The 22,754-nt window shown below is 39.4% G+C and overlaps 1 protein-coding gene across 1 annotated transcript; it reads right to left on the bottom strand.

Moving 5' to 3' along the window:
* Positions 1–11,397: 11,397 nt before the first annotated feature.
* LOC143208216 (uncharacterized) lies at positions 11,398–12,693 on the bottom strand. The gene is made up of 3 exons (XM_076422444.1): positions 12,238–12,693; positions 11,872–12,159; positions 11,398–11,800 (listed from the first exon to the last, which is right to left on the bottom strand). Exons 1-3 carry the CDS (start codon positions 12,604–12,606, stop codon positions 11,729–11,731), a joined length of 729 nt encoding a protein of 242 aa, XP_076278559.1. The 5' UTR covers positions 12,607–12,693; the 3' UTR covers positions 11,398–11,728.
* Positions 12,694–22,754: the final 10,061 nt, after the last annotated feature.

Below are 22,754 nucleotides of genomic sequence, written 5' to 3'. Positions count from 1 at the left end.
TTGATTTAATATCACAAAACTCCCATCACTTTTGATATAACACTCGTACGTAGTGAATGAGTAATTGACCATTTTTGTCTTGCAGAGAACGAGTTTCTAACGTTATTAATAATTCCAGAAGCTTTAGAAGCGGCATCAGCATTGATTGTTTGCTCAAGTGTTAAATTTACCGGGATTCTTGAAAACGATTTCATTGTTCTTCGAATGCCCAAGAAACTTTTTTTACAATCATCAAGCAATATGGGATGTGTAGTTTCAATACTTATCAACTTATCCCAATAAACAGACATATACCTTGCATAATTATAGTGGTTAATTGAAAAAAAACATTTGTTATTTTCGGTAATATGTGTACAAACGAATTGAAGTCACCCATACGAATACTATATTCGAATTGAAGATAATATTCAACTAATTTTGTGTGCATTAAATAAATTTGAGGTGTTTTACCATGCCTTCCATTTAAAGTTTCACACATTTTTATATTTTTCATATTTGTCAAATAATTTTTTAAAAATCTCATTGATTATTTGTGGCATCATTTCAAAAACAGTGGATTCAGATGAACTTATTCTGAAAAATGAACAATTACTAAAAAATACAAAAAATTATTTCATTAACTAACCGTGAAGTGCATGGCAATGGGTCCGGTTCTACATTTGGAGCAGACGTTAAGGATATCGAGGGATCGATGATTCCAGTAGATTGAGATGCTGATGATGTCAAAGCTGGCTCAGTGCTGTGTATGAGAAATTATTTTTAAAAAATTAAAAATTGTTTATATGAGAAACATGCAAGTAAATAGTGTCTACATAAATATTACATAGCATCATCGCTATTGAAAAAATATTCTCCTATATTAAATTATATAATATTTAGTAAAATAGTCATATAAGAACATAAATTTAAATGATAAAAAATTTAGTATATATGTTGCATATCAATGGATAATATAATTTTTAAGTATTCCCGAGAACAGTCGAGCATTTCCGAACATATTCGAATTCTCCGACTCTTGATCGAGTAAATTAGAAACACGTGGTAAAATTTACTATTGAATTAAATATAGTTATATTAAACTCCGAATTTATTAAGAAAATATGTAAAATATAATGTACTTTCTAAAATTATTGTTTAAAGAATGTAACAATAATTTCATAATACTAATACTCGATTTTTATACATAATTACGTGAAAATATGAGAGAGAGAGAGAGAGAGAGAGAGAGAGAGAGAGAATTTAATAAATTATTTTTCATTTATTTTAAAATTAAAGTGAAAAAACATTCGATCGACTTACCTTTCATAACACAAATATTTAGATTTCACTCGAAATTTTTTGTAGCAAGAGGAATGATCCTATCACTTCGTCATTCCAACTTTCAGGCAGTACAACATCTCGATATTTGTGTTGATGATGCTTTCGAGCAGATAAAACAGTTTTGCAAGAAAGCCAAATGTCTTTATTCAATTTCTTCACTTCTTCTCTTTTCTCTCGAAAAGTGGGGTTTTCACAAAGCAAATCACACAAAAAACGCTCTATAATTATTTTGCAGCACAAAAAAACACGTGGTAAAACAAAAAATCTGAAAACAGATTTGGTTGGGACGAATGCGTCGCAACACACAGTAAGCAATGCTCTGCGCATGCGTACCGTATGACTCAGCTATAATAGCAAAATGCAGAAAATAAATTGATTTTTAAGGGGGAAGCTCGCACTAATATCAGTGCCACCGATGAGAATATCTAACTCATCTGTGTCAGTTTTGCTATGATTCCACGATGACAGCAGTGCAGCAGTGAAATGTTGCACAATATCACAGCACTGATTGACAGTCCTCCTGACTAGGCGCCATCTCGTCTAAGCGAACTGAACTAAAATTGGCTCTATACTGGCTCTGCATCAGAGAGGACCTCTGTCTTCATGGGGAAATCTATGCTAATGTGAATGAAATCACGCGCCTCGACTTTTTGTCCTTATACGAGCATATTTTGAGCTGCACAAAGGTCCATTTGATAGAGGAAGGTTCATCACGAGTCGCTCTTCTCATCATATCAGTCAAAAAAGTCTCTTTGAGACAGAAAAATACATTGAAAGCTGCGGTTATTTTTCTCTATTTTGTCTTTACTTTGGGCACTCACATTATTAGATATAAACATAATCTCGTTAAATCATGAGAAGAGCGACCTGTATTTAACCTTCCTCTACAGAATGAGTCCTCACCCAGCCCAAAATAAGCTCAAATAAGGACAAAAAGTCGAGGCGCGCAAACCCACGTTTCGACCAAAAATCTAGTAAGATTCTAGTTATTTTCTAGTTACTTCAGTAGGGTATAGTTCCCCCTTAATTTCATGAATTTCAAATATGTATTCAATTGGAGGACCGGAATAACGCGCCACGCAATTTGTAGGACAATGTGGCTGTTAAATTATATAAATATTAACTAAGCAACAGTAAAAAAGATCAGCTAGTTAGTAATCATTTTTGTTGACCTCGTTATCGATACATGTTTGAAGGAGGGGACTCTTTGATCAATCCATACATTTTGTAGGACAAATATTTTTTCGAATAATTTAGATAATTATCTTGAGATTTAACAAAAAAAAACCCAGTTAGTAATAAATTTTTGAGAATCGTCAAATCGACATATTTTATCCCTGCTATCCCTGTTAGCTACCACAATCGAGAATTTTCGTATAGGAAATTGTTGGGCGCTCATCAAAATGAAGCTACTCACGGAAAATTAGCTTGATAGTAATCAATTGTAAAAATGGACCGTGGATCCCGGACTATCTGTGTTTGTTCTTCAGAGATTTCTTCCCCCTGAACTCTATCTTTGCGAATTTTTGTTTCGCAAATTGGTCTTAATTTAGACAGAGTTTGACTCACTGCTAAGACATTTTTGAAATATATACGTTTAAATCTGAAAATTAAACACTTTTTTGAAGGATTATATACAGGGTGTTTACCTACAGGTGGGAGAAAATTTAAGGGGTGGTTCTCGACGATAATATAAGACGAAAATGAAGAATAAAAAATTGCGATTTCGGCTTCGTTATTTAGTTATTAACAATTAAAAATCCGCCTAAAATGCTGCAACACTTCTAACAAAAGTATACGTTGCGTACGTCAGACAGGCGCGCGACAGTCTCGTATCAAGTGACAAACGCATGCATACCTTGGTTCTCATTTGGGGCCCCAGCGAGGTGAAAATGTTTAAAAAATCGGTGGACGACATTGAACCTACCTACTCGTTAAAATCCACAAGGGCATTTCTAATATCCGCCCTATGGAATTATCGAGTAGAAGGGGTCAATGCCCTTTCACTTTTAAATTCTTCTCACAAATATCCACAAATCCTTATCCTGCACTATAATTGTTCATGACACCGTACCTAATATACTGGAATAAACGCTCTAGCACTATTTACAATATCATACACACGCACTACGAGTTTACAGAGAGTACAAGTTTACTGAGGGGAATGAGGAGAATGTGAAGAACTGGTAATCCTTTAATGTTGAAACACTGCTCTTTATTGAACTTGATTTACGTCGCGAGACTCGCTCACAGACGGAACGGACATCGTGAGGTCGTGTGATCTCTGCGAACGGAAATCTTCGACGCGTGCGAGAAGAATCGTCCGTATAAGCTGGCATCTGTGTGCACACCAGGGGGTGTCGACCAGTGTCGCCAGATGAGGGGAGTCACGGTGAAATGATGTACCCCCTCTCTGATGACCAGGGTAATATGTGACACGTTGCGCATGCGCGACGGGGATTTAGTGGGGCGAATGGAAGACACGTTGCGCGTGCGCGATGAGGACGCAACAATGACATGATATTTCGCAGGTTTTAGGTTATTGCCGCGTAAAATTCACCCATTTACTTATTTCACATACTATGTAATTATTGATCCCTTTATGTCTATGTTGTGAGTTGTATTTCTTTAAAATCTAACGTTACAAATAAAACATAATTTGTCAGTTTATCATGTAGAAGAAAAATGAGTGAATTTATTATCCCAGTCTGTTTTATGCAACTATTTTTGAGGTGCGTATGAGGGTTAACAGTGTTAAAATATATTATGATTTATTGATTTTACTGGAATGTAACTCAGTACTACATACATACAGATTTCAAGATTTTTTAAATTGTACATATAAATAGTAAGCATTCATACTTCGCTTCACGACTGAAACTCCCACATGTTACAATTAATTTTATTTATAATAAAGAATATTTACAGTCTCTATTTAGAACGACCCACATGATTCATATGTACATAATAGGTACGATACGATACGCGGCAATAACCTAAAACCTGCGAAATGTCAGTCGTTGTTGCGTCTCCATCGCGCACGCGCAACGTATCACATATTACTCTGGTCATCAAAGAGGGGGTACCTTGTATTCCCCTCGAGTGACGGTTCGGTCACTTTCTGGCGACACTGGTGTCGACTCCCATATGAAAAAGTGGACACTAATTTAGTTCTAGTTCGGTACCCATAGGTATGGTGGCAGCACAGTAGAGACCAAAGAGTAGGGATACAGCAGTGTGTGGATCACACGCACACCTGACTCACACATAATGAACCTTGCATATACGTGTAATCGTATTCCTCTATTGATGGTTACTAATTTATTTTCAGGGAAAATTAATTGATAATATAACATATAATAATATAACATATTTATTATTAGAACTACATATATATACTACATACATAGTAAACTATACAATAATAAACAACGATAATGAAATATATAAAAATTATAATAATAAACCATAGTAATAATAAAATAATACAATAATAGCATCACAACATTGTTGTCACTGTCGAAAATTAACTGAGCGATCAACTGGGCGAGTCGATCAACCGCGACCGCTCCCCCTGCCGCGCCCGCGAGTCTCGAGCTGCTCGATCCACCCGAGGAGCTCGCGGGGAACAGTGGGACGGTGCGGGGACGACGACTCGCCGAACTGATCGCCAGAAAGGAGTCATTTTATTAAAACGAATTAGATACAATCCGGGGTTAGAGATTTTTCGCATTAATCTCTAACACAGGTTTAATTCCTCCAGGTTTTCTTCCAGGTTTACGTTGTATCATCTTCCAGGTTTCCAAAGTAACTGTAATCATATAAGAATAAAATAATTCAATTATATAATTTATTAAGAATAGAAATACAGTAATTCTTCGATCGGAGTCTTGGGGGGTGTCTCCGATCGTAGTCCAGTGCCTACTCACTCCACTGCCGGCCAACGCTGCTCCGCGCCGTAGAGCGGCGATGATTGATCTCGGCTCGGGTATATCGGTGTGAACACCACACATTGACTCGAGTGAATCGAGTTCTCAAACTTCTTAATTTTAATGATCGGTTTATGGGACTTTTACTAGCTTATTCCTGGCGTTTCTCTGATTAAAATGATACCAAACACGATATAATTTCAACGTTATTTAGTGGTTTAATCGACGATGAAAGTTTCGAACGCAACGAAGAACAGCGTATTGGAAAGAAAGAGACGCGAACAGTAGCCGCCGCCGGCACAGTTCAAAGGCCCGCGTGTTCTCGCAATGAATTGACGATGACAGAATTGTTTAATTTCCATGATTGTTTTATGGGACTTTCACTACCTTATTTCTGGCATTTTTCTGATTAAAATGATACCAAACACGATATAATTTGGCCATATTTAGTGGTTTCATTGACGGTATGGAGTAACTGTAGGGAATGGAAGAAGACAGCGAGTGAAAAAAAATAAAAACTTTATTGTTTAAAAATTTGTTATGGGACTTTTCTTGCCTTTGACCTTGTATAGCCTAAAAAAAATGTTGTGTTATGCTTAGAATAGTATGATGTATTTATTATTTATTGTAATTAAGTTTTTTGTTTTAATTGTCTTACCGTAGATTGATAATTTTAGTGATTCCAAGTTATGTTGTGCCGGAGGATCGAGATATTCTTTGAGAAATTCGGACTGTTCAAAAAAATCCTCACAGAGCTTTGCTAATTGTGGCGGTAGTTTGACCGCATTTACTCGATCTCCTCCTTCATCTGCGGCCCTTTCTTCTTCTGCTTCCTCTGTAGTCCTTTCTTGATTTACTTCCTCTGCGGCCCTTTCTTCTTCTGCTTCCTCTGTAGTCCTTTCTTGATTAACTTCTTCTGCGGTCCTTTCTTCTTCTTCTTCCTGTGCGGGACTTTCTTGATCTTCTTCCTCTGCGGCCCTTTCGTCTAATGTTCCTGACAATCTCCGTTCCTCCTCAGTGCATGCAGTGAAATAATTTTCAATGTCTTCGATCGTTACGTTGTGCTCCGAAATCTGTGACCAAGCTTGGTGCATGTCGGATATTATTGTATCGTCCTCTGCTTCTTCAATTGTTGTCGGAATAATCTTGTTCCACGCATTTCTTATGTCACAAGTGTAGACAATCTTTAATTGTATACTTTTTGAAAAATTCCTCTATGCCATATCCGTGTTCAATGAGATACTGTGACAGTTGGTATCGGAATCGTCTTTTTAACTTTTCAATTACTCCTTGATCCATTGGTTGGATCAAGGATGTGGTGTTAGGTGGTAAAAATTTTACTTAAAAATTCTCATCGTGTTCATAGCCACTCGGAAATTTGTGACATGAACAATTATCAACTAGTAGAATCACTTTCCCGCGCAGCCCATTTTCCAACTGATGCTGACGTACTTCTTTTTTAAAATGATTTTCGAACCAATCTACAAATATATCTTGATTTATCCAAGCATTGGTTTGTGCTTTAAAAACAACTGGAAGTTGGTTCATAAAATCTTTCAAAGCTCTTGGTTTCTTAAATTTATGTATTACAAGAGGCGTAATTTTATGTGTCCCAGTAACATTTGCGCACAATCCTACCGTCAGTCTGTCTTTCCGCATTTTGCATCCACTCACACTCCGCTCAGTGCCACACACCAAGGTTCTTGATGGCAAAACTTTCCACAATAACCCGGTTTCGTCCATATTATAAATATTTTCTTCATCAATTTCTTCTTCTTCAATGTATTTTTAAAAATTGCTAACGAATAGATTAGCTCCATCTTCATCGGCACTGGCTTTTTCACCATATATTCTCAGCAGTCGAATATGGCGACGTCTTTTAAATTTTGAGAGCCATCCATGGCTGAATTTAAAATTGGAACACGCATGAAGCTGTTGGTTCAATTCACATGCTTTTCGTATAAGTAGCGCATCCGATACAGTATCTCCTACGGCTCTCCTTTTTGTAAACCACACATACAACCGTTCTTCCAACTCTTCATACTTCGGTTGCCTTATCATTTTCTGACGTTTCTCCAGTTTCCCTTTTTCTGCGAAGTTGCAGATTTCCGCAGCGCGTTCTTGGATCCGTTTAATTGTCTTCGGATGTACTTCATACTTTTTAGCGACACATGGAATAGAGAATGTCTCCAAGTCCTTTATGACATCCACACGTTGTTGCATAGTCAAAAACTTTCTGCCCTTTGACATTTTTCACTTAAATTAGCACTAACAACTAATGAAAAACTTTAAAAACTAGTATATACAACGTAAAAACTAATACAAAAAGAAACTAATCATTACATACATAATAATCAATAGAAAACTAAAAAATAGCACGCACGAACACGATGAGCTAAAACGTCTTGTGTCAACTGTGGAGTAACCCGGATGTCTACCCTACCACGACTTGTGACTGACTGACCCTGTCAACATTTAGAAAACTCCCCAGGAATAGGTAAAAATGAAAGAGAGGAGGAAAACGGAATACGGAAGTATGCTATAAAAAACGGAAAGAGTGGAAAAAGGCAACGAGGAAAGGATGTCATAAAAAAGGGAAGGTTCGCCAGGTCCTGACCGTAGACCTTGAACCTGGAAGAGGCACAGGAGAGGATTAGGCCTGCGTGGATCTGGTCGCCAGATGTTTCTCAGGACTGACCAGACCCGCGCAGAACGGAGAACAATAAGAAAGAAATATGGCAAGGAACTAAGGAATTTTCTAAAGCGACAGATGACTCTTGTCCTCGCAAGATAGATCCTCCTGATCGATCCCCACCCCTGCAGAATCGTTGGTATCTTCCGGTTTTTTCCGGGAAAGTGGCCTTGCCTCAAGTCCCTTGTTGCAACCCCTACATCTGCAAGCCATCCGCGGGGCTATCAACGATTGGACTCGAGGACACCGCATCTGGTTAGTGTCGTCGATTCCTGTCGCTCGACCATCAGGGGCACTTAAGATGCCAGGGTTGCGAAGGAAAGTTTCTCCCTTTGTCTTCATTTCTGCCGTTTCTTACAATTCGTAAACTTTTTTTCCAAGAACGGGGGTGCCACTTATGTACATATCGTGGAAAAAGTCTTACCCGAAAAAACTGCCATACAGTAAGATCTCCATCAGACCCAACGCGTGTACCGTGATGGTTTACAGACCTTCCGACCTTCAGAACTTATATTTTGGAGCACTTGGAGAAATTTGGGATTTATGACGCTCGCGAACGAAAATTCAAGTCTAATTTTTTCAGAACATATTTTCGAGATGTTGAGATCTTTATTTAAACATATGCTATACATAGCATATGTTAAATGTATGATGTATTATAAATTATGCTTCACATGTAGAGTAAATGTGGCCAAATTATATCGTGTTTGGTATCATTTTAATCAGAAAAATGCCAGAAATAAGGTAGTGAAAGTCCCATAAAACAATCATGGAAATTAAACAATTCTGTCATCGCCAATTCATTGCGAGAACACGCGGGCCTTTGAACTGTGCCGGCGGCGGCTACTGTTCGCGTCTCTTTCTTTCCAATACGCTGTTCTTCGTTGCGTTCGAAACTTTCATCGTCGATTAAACCACTAAATATTGGCCAAATTATATCGTGTTTGGTATCATTTTAATCAGAGAAATGCCACGAATATGTTGGTGAAAGTTCCATAATGATATCATAGAAAATAAGAAAGCTGAGGTCTTGGTGTTTCATTGTGATGACGCACGGGCCTTTAAACTGTGCCGGCGACGGTGACACGCGATCCTATTTCATTCTGTCCTTCTCTATGTTCGGCTCGTCGTTTGAAGTCTCGGCGAGGTAGACGCAGTCATAAAAATATAGCTTCCGTACTCTATCCAAGTCCGTCCTACTCCCGGGTGTGGAGACTACGATCGAAAAATTACTGTATATAGTGATGGAAATAGCTAATAATAGTAGACAATTACCTCATTCAATTTGCAGTTGCTTTATTTTTTGGTTTCTTCGAGCGTTTCTTGTATGTTGATAATGCTCGTTTGAATATCCTATTTTCCAGAGGTAATGCTGTCTGTTTCCCAGATAAAATTGCATTTGTCTGTTTGCAGAACTGTTTGATGTAATACGTTCCGATCTCTGAACTTAGAAATTCATTTAGGATATTGACGTGGTTTGTGCAAAAAGTCCATGAAGTTCCCAATTCTTCTTTAATTTTCTCTTGAAGTTCTTCAGTGAATCTCCTCTTGAAACAAATTGCGGGTACGTATGTGTGTAGAGAACACTGAAGTTTTGAAATTACTTTATCGAAATTGGACTCTTTATCCGCAGCAACACGGGGTCTGAAAAAACTGGTTTTGCAATTGAAACAGTTTTTCACCATATCCAAAGATAAAGCTTTCCGGCTTATGTAATTTGCCATATGATTTTTTATCGTGGCTCTTCCTTCTTCTGGGATGATTATTTCCTCTTCCGGCACAGGCACGTTGTCTTCAAATCCATCATTTGCAGGAGGATTATGTTCGTTATCCACATCCTCAAGAAATTGCTCCAATGTAAAAAGCATTGTACCGTCGCATACATCCTCACAGTTCTTGCCTATTGTTTGTCTTGAAGTAAGATTATTTACCAGCAAAACTTTAAATAAGGCAACAAACTGATCGCATGTAGGATTATCATTGCTTCCACAAATGCTGCGAAGTTTTCCAGTGGATCTTGATTTGCATATCTGGGCTTGAAATTTTTGAAGCCTGCAGTAGATACAAGCTTCCACAATTTCTGAAAGCCCCAGATAGTGTAGATCCAATTCCGCAAGGATGGTACGGATTTGGTACGTACATGTGTATTTGGATCCACGTACTGCATGTGACGCAGTTCCTTTAGTGCCTCTTCCCAAAATTTGTGATGTGGGCTATTCTTTGTTATGGCCACTCGTAGGGATGTTTCCGGCCGAATGCTGTGTCCATTTACGGAATCCATCAGGTTATTAAAAAAGTTGAGGATTTTTGCCGTTGTTCTTCCTTCTTCTTTTGGCATCACTTTTGGCCCGATGCGTGTTTCGATATGATATGAACCTAGAAAATACAACTGTTTGTTAATTTAACAAAGTACAAGATTGATATTATACATTTAAATATGAGCATTAATAATTTACCTTCGATATTTGTTAAAAATTCTATGTAACTAGACACCTGTTTGCTAAAAACTTGTGTCGCATATGTAACACGCATTTTTTAAATTTTTCTTGGTACTACGTGCTCTTCTGTTATCTTCTGCAGTTGGCGGTTTAACATGTTCGTGTTAACATCAATGTCATACGCCAACCTTACAGAACGCCAAGATGCAATTTGTCTATTTGTAGCATCTTTCCCAACGTTTGCCTCCAAGTCCTTATTTAACAAGTTGTTTCTGATTCCTTTTATCAGATGTGGAGGATCATACAGAGGGATTAATTCCACTCCGTTTATATCAATTGTTCTTCCTATAATATATAATGGATTAATTAGAAACGTTTAGATATTACACAACACATCACAATACATATTACAATATATTACTCACTGTAAGACTGTCCAAGTTCACAACGTTTACGATGGGTTTGCATTAAAAGTTTATTAATTGCTTTACGATTCGAAGATGCCTGATCGCAAACAGTTGCAACAATTTGCAAGCCTGTTTCACTGACAGCACTGGTCACATCTCTAATGCATTTCATTAGTTGATTCCCCGCTGTTTGATCTGCGCAGAAGAAATATGCAATTGGAACTTTCCAGGGAGTGAATAGTCCTCGCAGCATAAAAACAAGTGCATGATCTGCAAACTTGTTTGTCCTTCGACATTGCCAATCTTCGAATCCAATGATTTTGTTACAGTTCTTTTCATATGTAATATGTGGTTTTAGTGCCACTTCATCCCACATCAAAATGCAGTATTTATTGCGAGCATCTTTCATTTCTGATGTCGCTTTTTTTAAATGGCCCATAATTATAGAATTGATGCCTGTATCGAGTGAGATTTTTTTAACTAATTCGTTCAACGTACTCCGGCTGGGTAACGTGAACATCTCACTTAAGAATCTGTAACTTTTTCCCGACTGTTTCATAATGGACAGAGCTAAAATCTTCTGTGAAGTAGAGAATCTTCTACCCTATGAATATTATTCTATACGTTACACATTCAGTTAAGTAAGGAAAATAATAAAATGTAGAAACACACAAAGTTAATTAGCAAGTGCATATAGAAAAAGTGCATAACATTAAGAAGAATATTAAACAAGAATATTAGATAAGAATATTAAATAAGAATATTAAATAAGAATATTAAATAAGAATATTAAATAAGAATATTAAATAAGAATATTAAATAAGAATATTAAACATAACAGGCAGAAGAATAAATATAAAAATATTGAAAAGATTACGTGCAGAAAGGTTGACATGCAAATTTGTACATTTAATTGTATGAATAAAAAGAATTATAGCAAAGTTAAAGTAACTCATTCCTAATTGAACTCTTGCCAAGTAACTTACGGTAGTAGTGATCAATAATTGATTTATACTGTATCAAAAAAAAACTGATTAATTGTATGTTTAATAAATTATATCTACATATGTATATAATGATATTACCTTTGCCTTTTTGTCCACATTACACAGCTGCATTTTCAAAAATAATTGCTGCGCCGGATTTAATTTGCTGTACTTCTTTAAGCCATTGTTCTTTATGAAATTGTTGGCCGTTGCAAGACGCCTTTTGAAGCTTTTTAGTTTCATCACATGGTTGTATTGTCGTCTCTTCCATGCTTCGGCAACGTTGCGAAATTCTTCGGCTCGTGGAGTTATACTGGGTCGTATTTTCCGATGTACATTTTTCCTTTTCCGTTTAGTTATTCTAAACTCTGCTGCAGCTGCTTTATCCTGTCAAACATTATTAGCATACACTTTTATTGTTAATATTGGGTCATTCCATCCTATCTATTACCTTAATATACATACCTCTTCTTGAAGATTTAATGCAGTATTATCTTCTGGTAGCTCAACACACATTTCTTCCCTTAAATGTGTATCCAACATCTCTGGAGCATTCTTCTTATCGGACACATGCTGCTTTTCAGGCAACAGCAAACTGGGCACTGCATCCTCTCGTAATTTGCGCCTGACTAACGTTGGGATGACGTCGTCTTCTTTGAAATGCAATGCGCATATACGAAGATGTTTCAAATTCTCGTTCAATAATTCGTCCACTTGTGGAGAACATATAGCCTTCTTCCATTCCAGTACTCGAACTGGATCCTTCGGGAAAGAATGTGCAGGAACCTTCCCATTGGATTTACAATCAGGTACTACACATGTATATTTTGGCATCCTGTAGCTTCCAAGTCTGTCTCGGGTACCAGATTAATCTAAAAACACAAAAGAGAACACGAGAGAACAAATTTCTGGTTTTCACTGCGGTGCACTTGAGTGCACTGAAGTGAAAACTAGATATACTGAAAGAAATTTTATATTTTGCTGTATTAAATAGTATGAATAAATAAAATATTATTAAATTATTTATTCCACTATATATATATATATATATATATATATATATCAGCAAACTTATATTTTTCTTTCAGTATTTTGGAGTAAATATATATACAAATATAATTGATATAAAATATATATAATATAAAAATATATATAATATATATATATAATAAGTATATATAAATGATAAATATATATATAAGAAAAATTGATATAAAATCAAAATTATCCAGCGTTGACTTGTCCGACTTGGTCTGACTCAGTAACAGTTGAAAGTAAGCGTCACCAACCGTCAAAAACAGTCAAAAACCGCCAAATGACGACGCGCATGCGCGCAAGGCAAAGATAGGATTTCCCCACCACCAAGGCACTGCTGTGCTGCCACCATACCTATGGGTACTGAACTAGAACTAAATTCGTACCCATGGGAGTCGACACCCCCTGGTGCACACTGATTCAAGACAGCTGATGAGGTCGATGCCAGATCGATAAAACAAATGAAGATCTACAGCAAACTACCGCCCAAACATCGCGCGTTGCTATACCAATACATTGTCTATCCTGTTTTCACGAATTTCGTGTTTCTTTCTCATTCTGTCTGTGACCGCGAAATATCTCATGTGTGTGCATTGACCACATTAGCTGTCTTGTATCAGTGTGCATACGGATACTAGCTTGTACGGACGATTCTTCTCTCACGCGTCGAAAATTTCCGTTCGCAATAATCGCATGACTCTGTAAACTCGTAGTGCGTGTGTATGATATTGTAAATAGTGCTAGAGCGTTTATTCCAGTATATTAGGTACGGTGTTATGAACAATTATAGTGCAGGATAAGGATTTGTGGATATTTGTGAGAAGAATTTAAAAGTGAAAGAGCATTGACCCCTTCTACTTGATAATTCCATAGGGCGGATATTAGAAATGCCCTTGTGGATTTTAACGAGTAGGTAGGTTCAATGTCGTCCACCGATTTTTTAAACATTTTCACCTCGCTGGGGCCCCAAATGAGAACCAAGGTATGCATGCGTTTGTCACTTGATACGAGACTGTCGCGCGCCTGTCTGACGTACGCAACGTATACTTTTGTTAGAAGTGTTGCAGCATTTTAGGCGGATTTTTAATTGTTAATAACTAAATAACGAAGCCGAAATCGCAATTTTTTTATTCTTCATTTTCGTCTTATATTATCGTCGAGAACCACCCCTTAAATTTTCTCCCACCTGTAAGTAAACACCCTGTATATTAAAATATTTTATATAAATAGGATCATTTTACCTAGCATCCAATATAGTTGCAATTGCTAATATTTGTACTTCTTCCACTTTTCCAAATCTTTTTGACATTTCCCGTAAAAGAGCATCTTTTAAAGACTGTCCAGCACATGTTTGAGAGTTTATCTCTGAAATTTGCTGGTGCAGTATATTGACGATTGGTATTATTTTACTTGCAGTAACATATTGATCACCGCACATTTCCCTTGACACTGCTTCAATGGGTTTTAGTATACGGATTACTTCCTCAGCTTCTTGTATTTCAGAGGCCGTTAACATTCTCGGTGATTTTGAAAACCTGATTGAAAATAAAGTAAAAATACAATAAAAATGTAACAAAAATAAAATTTAATTACATTCTTTTATATTTACTTTGTTATTACCTCAGTAGAATGGTTCCTACTTCATTACGGAGTATCAAAAATTTGTCCAACATCAAATATGACGAGTTCCATCTGGTCACCACTGACTGAATTAATTTTAAATGGCTTACTTTCCGTAATTCATCAGATGTGGCAACGGAATGTTCGAAATACGTTACAATTGATTTTACAGCAGATAGTACATTAGCCACGCTTTCTTGGTCGCATATCTTTTGGGTAACCAAGTTTAGCGTGTGGCCAAAACAAGGTAAATGTTTTTTTTTGTCCACGATACTTATGATAGCCTTTACAATACTTGCTCCATTGTCGGTGATAATACAGCAAATCTTATCAATGGGAATTCCCCATTCACAGAATGTTGTTTCCAACGTTTCTTTCAAAAATTCGCTCGTATGCGACGCTGTCAATTCTTTTAGACAAAATACTAGATTACAAAGTCTATTATCATAAATAAAATGCACAGTTGCGCCTAGAAAACTGCGGGTATTTATGGTATCTGTCCATATGTCTGCAGTTATAATAAATAGCTGTGTAAGTTTGGTACGTCCAGGCACTTTAAAATGGGGTGATGCTTTTTTAATAAAATACAGAAAAAAGTGTTCCTACAAAAGTTGTTTGGTATTACGGGCTAAGTTACGTGGTATTAATTGTTTTGTTGTGGGTGTAGTGGTGGAGGACATTTCAAGGTCACCTTGATTTTTTTTAAATGGAATAGTATATTTTTTTCTTTAGAAAATAATAGCGGGTAGTGAGACGAATCCAAAGATGTGCTAATTTTTTTTTGCTAATTTAAAAAAAAATTTTTTTATTTTATTTTTTTGTGCTTTTTCGCGACTGCAATCTGTTTTTGAAACAGATTGCCACAAACAATTGCCGAATGATCGGATCGTGGCTCCGCGTTGCCGCGATTCGAAAAAGATCGGCAGAGCACTGCGTTCGAGCAGTTAGCTCCAAGCAGCGGAGGAGAACAATTTGTTAATAAATACTGACTTTTCTTCCGACAAACCTCCTGCAGTACAATTGTTCCAATACGGAATAAAATTGGGGTATACGGAGGAAAAAGGAGATGGTAAGGGATCGAAGAGAATAAAGTGCTTTGACTTTTTTGCTCACTGAATGCACGTTTCAAACTAACTTGTCGATCATGAAAGAACTACTGAAAGAAGCACGTGGATGATAAATTCGAACTTTGTTTACAGTATCGAGTCCTATCGCAATAATTTAATACCGACGTATTCGACGCCATTAGCAGCGGCTGCTGGCTGTTGGCCGTCGACCGATGCAGGATGTAAACACAAGCTAACAATTTACCTTCATCAAAATCAGAATAATATCATGTAGCACATCTTTGGATTCGTCTCACTACCCGCTATTATTTTCTAAAGAAAAAAATATACTATTCCATTTTAAAAAAATCGAGGTAGCCTTGAAATGTCCTCCACCACTCCACCCACAACAAAACAATTAGTATCACGTAACTTAGTCCGTCATACCAAACAACTTTAGTAGGAACACTTTTTTTATAACGACACTGTCTTCCGAGATATCCTGCCGTTCTCAATACAGTGGGACACCCTGTATATTGAATGACTACTGCTGCCATCAAAGCCATAGCTAAATATGATTTCTGTTTCAAGTATTTCATTTTCTGTTTAATACACTTTCAAGAACCTCTTCTTGCAGTAGAACTATTCTTTTGACCGTATGCTCCAAAAGATTTTGCAATGGAACTTTTGCAATTGGCTCCGTCGCCGTAACTCCCATTGGTACCGAATCTTTCCTTGCCTCAATTATTGCATCGTATTTGGGGTATATGTCACAGTTTAGTCGTTTATTTTCTAAACGAATATTTGTGTATATTGCCGTTTACTTAAATTATTTTCGAATATAAACATCATTGCTTCTTCAAGCGATAGGGGAATTGGTGCTTTTTTTTCTCGTCGAAAAGTACTTTTCTCATTTTCTTCGCCCGTCCAGGACTTTTTGTCGTTTCTTTTAATATAAGAGCTAAATCTTGATTGCCTCTCTTGCGTGCCGTTATAGATGTTGCATCGAGTGTTAAATTAAGATCTTCCTGCATTTCATTGGAACGGAATGCTGCTTCTCGTCTCTGTGACCGCGCTGACTTTTCTTGATATGAAAGACGAGGACGCCCTGTTGCCGACGAGGTTCTATTATTTATGGAGTTGTTACACTTCGGAAGAATAAAATATTCTTCCAACCATGCACTCTGTTTCGATTTGAAATTTTCAAATGTTCGGTTGGCATTTTTCCATTTCAATAATATACGTTTGCAATACAGTCGAACCTTTTCATGAACTGATTCTTTGTACTCCTCAGAAATATCAGTTTCTCCGAATGAATTCAAAATAAAATTCAAGACAGCAGTTGTTTTAACCCTTTCGGAACGGCAGTCCGTTCCGCGGGAGTAGCGCCACTGACCGGGGCACCGCGCCGCGCAGTGTGCACATTGCGCATCGGTAGTCTTCGATGTTCGCACTTACGTCTTTCAATGGCACTTTGGAATTCTTTTGTATGTATACTTTTTTAAGAGTTATGTAACAACTGTTTCGTCATATTATATGAAAAACATAAAAATGAGTATATTGTGAGTATTCAGAAAGTTACATATTAACAAATTTTACTATTATTATAAATAAAGATACAGTTAAGGTAGTTAGATATCGCTTTGGCCGATGTGGTGTCACGCGATTGGCGTGGATCGCTTACCGAATCGATTGTTTCGGGATTCAAAGCAAGGTGATTTACGGTCGATGCGAGACGTTACGAACGCGACGTCGAAACAATAACAGCGGGCTTTACGCACCGTTGAATCGATGTAAAACCAAATGTCGCACGGTGTTTATCCGTGTCTCGCATCGACCGGTAAACTCCTTACTTTGAATCCCGAACATACTGCCCGCCTCGAAATATTAATTTCGAAATGCTGCGGAGACGCTCGCAAGCGGCCACGCTTGGCCGAACGATCTTAAGGGGGCCGTCTCCTAGCAGATGACGGTCGCGCGTGAACACTCACACACCGCTAGAGTACACTCACACACCGCTAGACCACGTATACGTACGCGAGAATTGCTAGGATCAGGGAAATGCGTTCTGATTTCTCGATAATGCAAAGACGGGGGTTTTTATTAGTCAAAATCGCTAGATAAAAGATCAATCTAGTGCGCTGTTTGCTTCAAAAGTCGTTCTTTTACGTTTCCGAGCAATGATTTTGCAATATTCGGCTGCATGTTGCCCGTCGCATGTTGCCCGTTAGATGGCGCTGCAGTCACGCCGGCGTACTAGCCTCTCCGACGGGCAACATGCAGCCGAATATTGCAAAATCATTGCTCGGAAACGTAATAGAACGACTTTTGAAGCAAACAGCGCACTAGATTGATCTTTTATCTAGCGATTTTGACTAATAAAAACCCCCGTCTTTGCATTATCGAGAAATCAGAACGCATTTCCCTGATCCTAGCAATTCTCGCGTACGTATACGTGGTCTAGCGGTGTGTGAGTGTACTCTAGCGGTGTGTGAGTGTTCACGCGCGACCGTCATCTGCTAGGAGACGGCCCCCTTAAGCGATATAGGGACAGCGCTTTACAATTCCCGAGCGCCTGTCCCCATGAGCGCGCGATGGGCTGCCCGCCGTGACGTCTCGAGGGCGGGGGTGGGCGGTACATGTTAGCGTGAGAGCGCAGCGTGTTGCGGAGTGAGAGCGCGAGAGCATAGGCGCGAGAGTGCGACAGCGCTAGAGCGTAGGAGCGAGAGCGCGAGATCGTAGGCGCAGGAGCACGAGAGTGCGAGAGCGGAGGCGCGAACGTATGCGCGAGAACACGAGAGTACAAGATCGGAGGCGCGAGCGGATGCGCAAGAGCACGAGAGTGCCCGAGCGGATGCGCGGGTGCACGAGAGTGCGAGAGCCGAGGCGCGAACGTATGCGCGAGAACACGAGAGTACAAGATCGGAGGCGCGAGCGGATGCGCAAGAGCACGAGAGTGCCCGAGCGGAGGCGCGAGCGGATACGTAGGTGCACGAGAGTGCTCGAGCGAAGGCGCGAGCGGATGCGCGGGTGCACGAGAGTGCGAGAGCGGTGGCGCGAACGGATGCGCGGGTGCACGAGAGTGCCAGAGCGGAGGCGCGAGTGGATGCGCGAGAGCACGAGATTGCGAAAGCGGAGGCGCGAACGGTGACGTGGGGTAATGTACGCGTGATGCGTCGTGAAGCGATTCCCACGCATCGGATCGGTCACCGCATTCGGGTGGGTTCAAGCGGGGAAATTCGGCCGGCACCGGCGGAAGCGATTGTCCGTCGCGACGGTCTGAAACGGGACTTACGGGGACGCTGGTCAAGTCGTCGAGCTGAGACGTCAAAAAGGCCAGAGTCTCCAGGTAGGTTTCCTCCGTCTCCTCGAATTGGTCATCGGAGAAGTACGGGATCGTCGCTCGGGCTTCTCGTGGGATGATCAAGTAGAGTTCCGTGTTCACGGTGTCGAAATTCCGCCATAGATTCCGCAGGTGGGCGATTCTGATTCGCAGCGTCCGTTCGGTCCAGTTCTCCTTCCCCAGCGTCCTAAGGTTGGCAAGAGCGTTGTCGATACCTCGCTTCGTTTGTAGTTGACCCGCGAGTGCGTCCGCCATGGTGGAGAGTCTTGCAGTTCACGAAGTGATTCCAGTTCTCTTTTCCGCGATCCGACTCGAAGCACCAATGTTTCGGCTTCGACTGTTGGTCGGAAATGCCGGGGTGCCGGGATCGCCCAGATTTGAGCGCGCGGAGGAAAGAGAACTTGAAGGATAGTAAATACGAAGAAAACTCGCGAGAGTGAAATGGTTCGGTTGAATGTAATCACTTTATTACCGCCAAATGACCGTGAGGCGCGAGAATACAGACTTACAAGGAGACCCCGCGTATCGAGACACCCAGATCTGAACGAATACGTATCTTCGATACGCGGGGTCTCCTTTTTAGCAAGACTGGTCAGAATGGACTACGTCGCGAGGTATGAATCCTCCGACGCAGGAGGATCCTTAAATAGCCATCGCTTTGGCCGATGTGGTGACACGCGATTGGCGTGGATCGCTTACTGAATCGATTGTTTCAGGATTCAAAGCAAGGTGATTTACGGTCGATGCGAGACGTTACGAACGCGACGTCGAAACAATAACAGCGGGCTTTACGCACCGCTGAATCGATGTAAAACCAAATGTCACACGGTGTTTATCCGTGTCTCGCATCGACCGGTAAACTCCTTACTTTGAATCCCGAACAGCGGTAAAGTTCGCACGTGGTAGCGGTACGTAGTCTTTCGACCCAGTGACCCAGTTCGAGATGGTTCGGAACGTGGAAGCGAGTTTTTCCCCCCTAGTCTCGTCTTCGTCGACGCTCGGGCCAATCACGTTGTTCCTGGACGCAGGGACGCCTCGATGACATGCTGGCCCGGGCCTTCGGTATTTTATATTTTCCGAGGCCCGGCCGATATAGGGCGGTTGGGCGGTATCCATGGATCCGAGCCGTTCCGGTATTGCTCTCGTGGCATTTTCCGGATAAGATGTCGACGAGGGTGGACTGATGGTCGTCCTTAATTGCAACAGCCTTGTCGACTTCTCCGGGTTGACAGATCCGGGCTCGGTCCAATCCTCGCCGTCTTCCTCGCCAGCGGCGTCCTACGATAGGTGCTTCGAGCGTCTCCGCTTACGACCTTCCGCCAATCAGCGGCCGGAGACGGGTATCGGGCTCCTCGCCGTTATCGGTAGTCCCTGAAAACTCTTGTCGTGCCCAGCGACGCGACATTCAAACGCGATAATACTATTCTTTGTGTGTTCGGATGTCCCAGGGACAGCGCTCGTTATTGCCGTTTTCGCTACGATACCGCTTATCCGTGACCCGGTCTTTCGTGAAGGGTTCGGATTGACGTAGGCGGAATCTGCCACGTCACAATAGGCAAAATTCAATGTAGTAGTAGCTGCAGTTTTTCGCAAATATCTAAAAAACTAAGGCTGAGCGGAAAATTGTGCAGAATCTTCACCCTGACAACATATTAAAAAATCATCGAAATCGGTGAGGTGGGACCTTTTATGCACAAATTACCTTTATTCGACTTCAAATAATCTTCCGAGTCGCGGTCGAATGCTGTAGAAAGGACACCGATGAGATACTATTGTCGGTGGAAAGGATCGAGCAGTCGAAGAATGAAACGCGCGTTACAATGTAGTACATATCGCCCAATGACTGAAGCAGAGATCGAATAAGACCGTGGATTCTTCTAAATCGTAATTCGTTTTTGACAATTTAACTTTTGCATCATTTCATTTTTGATGTAATTTAACTTTCCACATTAATATATTGATTCTGTTGTAAAAGTTTATTTCATAATTAGTTATTTTTTTCCAATTAAAAAATGTTCTAATGATATGTTGCTAGTAATATATGATCAATGCTCTTTTCAATTAACATTTTTTTTCAAAAATTGACCCGTGACCTTCGCAGGACGTTTCAAGGTCACTAATAAGTCAAACGCATACCATCGTCAAATGTGTTCCTTCAAAGCGTAAAATTTTCATTTGAAACATTTTTTAGTATCATTCATACTTTCCGAGATATTTTGGTAAAAGCTAATAAAATGCTTACACTGAGTTATATAAAATGGTGGTACGTGAGAAATGGCAGTAATTGGCAGTTAAGATTTTAGATTTTGCAAGATAATAGTATAATCTAAGACCCTATGTAAGTTATTTGCTGGAGGTGTGTGGAGATTTTAACTTATCACTACATCTTTAAAATGTATGCGTCAAATTTTACGTTCCCCTTCCGTGTAACTTTTAACCGGTTAACATTAACAATTCAGCACTAAAAACGATTGAACTTACCTCCACAAACTGTATCCATTATGTAGTATAAAAATCAGTAGCTTCCAATATAACTTATACACTTTGCACTTATATTTCGTACGTACGCTCACGCGCGTGAAAAATGCCTGTCTAACGAAAGCGAAGTTTCGACTACGACTGCAACTCAGGTAAAAAAATGCAAGCATTTTCCCGTTTACCCCACTACGGAGTCACTATTAGAGTAGCCATCCCAATGGGTAAAAACGTCCTAGCTCATAATTCATTTTTGGGGTTTTGGCCAGGTTTCCGGGCTTTGGGACCACTGTGTGGCGGTCCGCGCATGTGGCAACCCTGCTCGAGAGAAGCTTCGGTCGCCGAGGAATGTAACATTGTTAAATACATGATACGGATCGGGTCGGGTGTATCGGTGCGAGACCACTATTAATCACAAATAACAAAACTTCTTTATTTTTCATCATATGAAAGAAAAGTTCTATTAAATATAAAATACAAAATATTTATAGAAAAAGAAAAATTTTATTAAATATAAAAAATACTTAAAACTACTTGCAAATTAAAATATTGAAAAATACTTAAAAATTACGAAAAATATAAAAAGATGCTTAAAACTACTTACAAATTAAGAAAACTATAAAAATCACAAAAATAAAACTTATAAAATACTTACTTAACTAGAACCGTGGGGGTGGATAATATGTGGAGGGTGGGGGATAAATGGGGTAGCTGGGCGGTGAATAAATATAAGGATATTGCGCGGGATAGGGAGGGTATCCGGAGGGAGGATATGCCGGGGGAGGGTACATAGGGGGATGGATTGGAGATGGTGGGAAATATGTGGGGGGATTATATACAGGGGGAGGGTAGTTGGGGACAGAATATCGGGGGGGAATGTAAGGGGCAGGCCGCCTTTCCATTTGTTTCTTAATTTTCTTCATTTGTTTATTCACTGCGCGTCTCGCAGCTTCGTTGATTCTCTGGAATTCACACAAAATTACATTATTAATATAATCCATAATACATATTCATATGATACAGAACAGTATACTAAAGCATATTGTATTAGGGTAGCTCTTATTTACTCTTGACAAAAATGTTTCGAAATTTTGTTTACACCTCCCACAGGATTAATATAATCAATAAAAAAAATATGTGCAATGTATCAGCATCAGCTCGACCGAATGATGGGAAAACGTGCCCCCGGGTTATTATTACTTTTTTTTTGACAGAACAAAGACCAACAATTTTTTTAGGAATTTGAAAACTCAAGTGTTTTCATTAGCTTGTATCAATAAACATTAACGAAAAATATGTAATTTTTTTGGAACTTGCGAAACTTACTTTTTTTTAATTGCATACAGTAATTTTTCGATCGGAGTCCCAACACCCGGGTGTAGGACGGACTTGGGTAGAGTACGGAGGCTATATTTTTATGACTGCGTTTACCGCGCCGAGACTTCAAACGACGAGCCGAACAT

Source organism: Lasioglossum baleicum, chromosome 1, assembly GCF_051020765.1.
Source record: "Lasioglossum baleicum chromosome 1, iyLasBale1, whole genome shotgun sequence".
NCBI lineage: Eukaryota > Metazoa > Arthropoda > Insecta > Hymenoptera > Halictidae > Lasioglossum > Lasioglossum baleicum.
The sequence above is the reverse complement of the archived record's forward strand: the minus strand, read 5'-3'. Positions and strand labels throughout refer to the sequence as shown.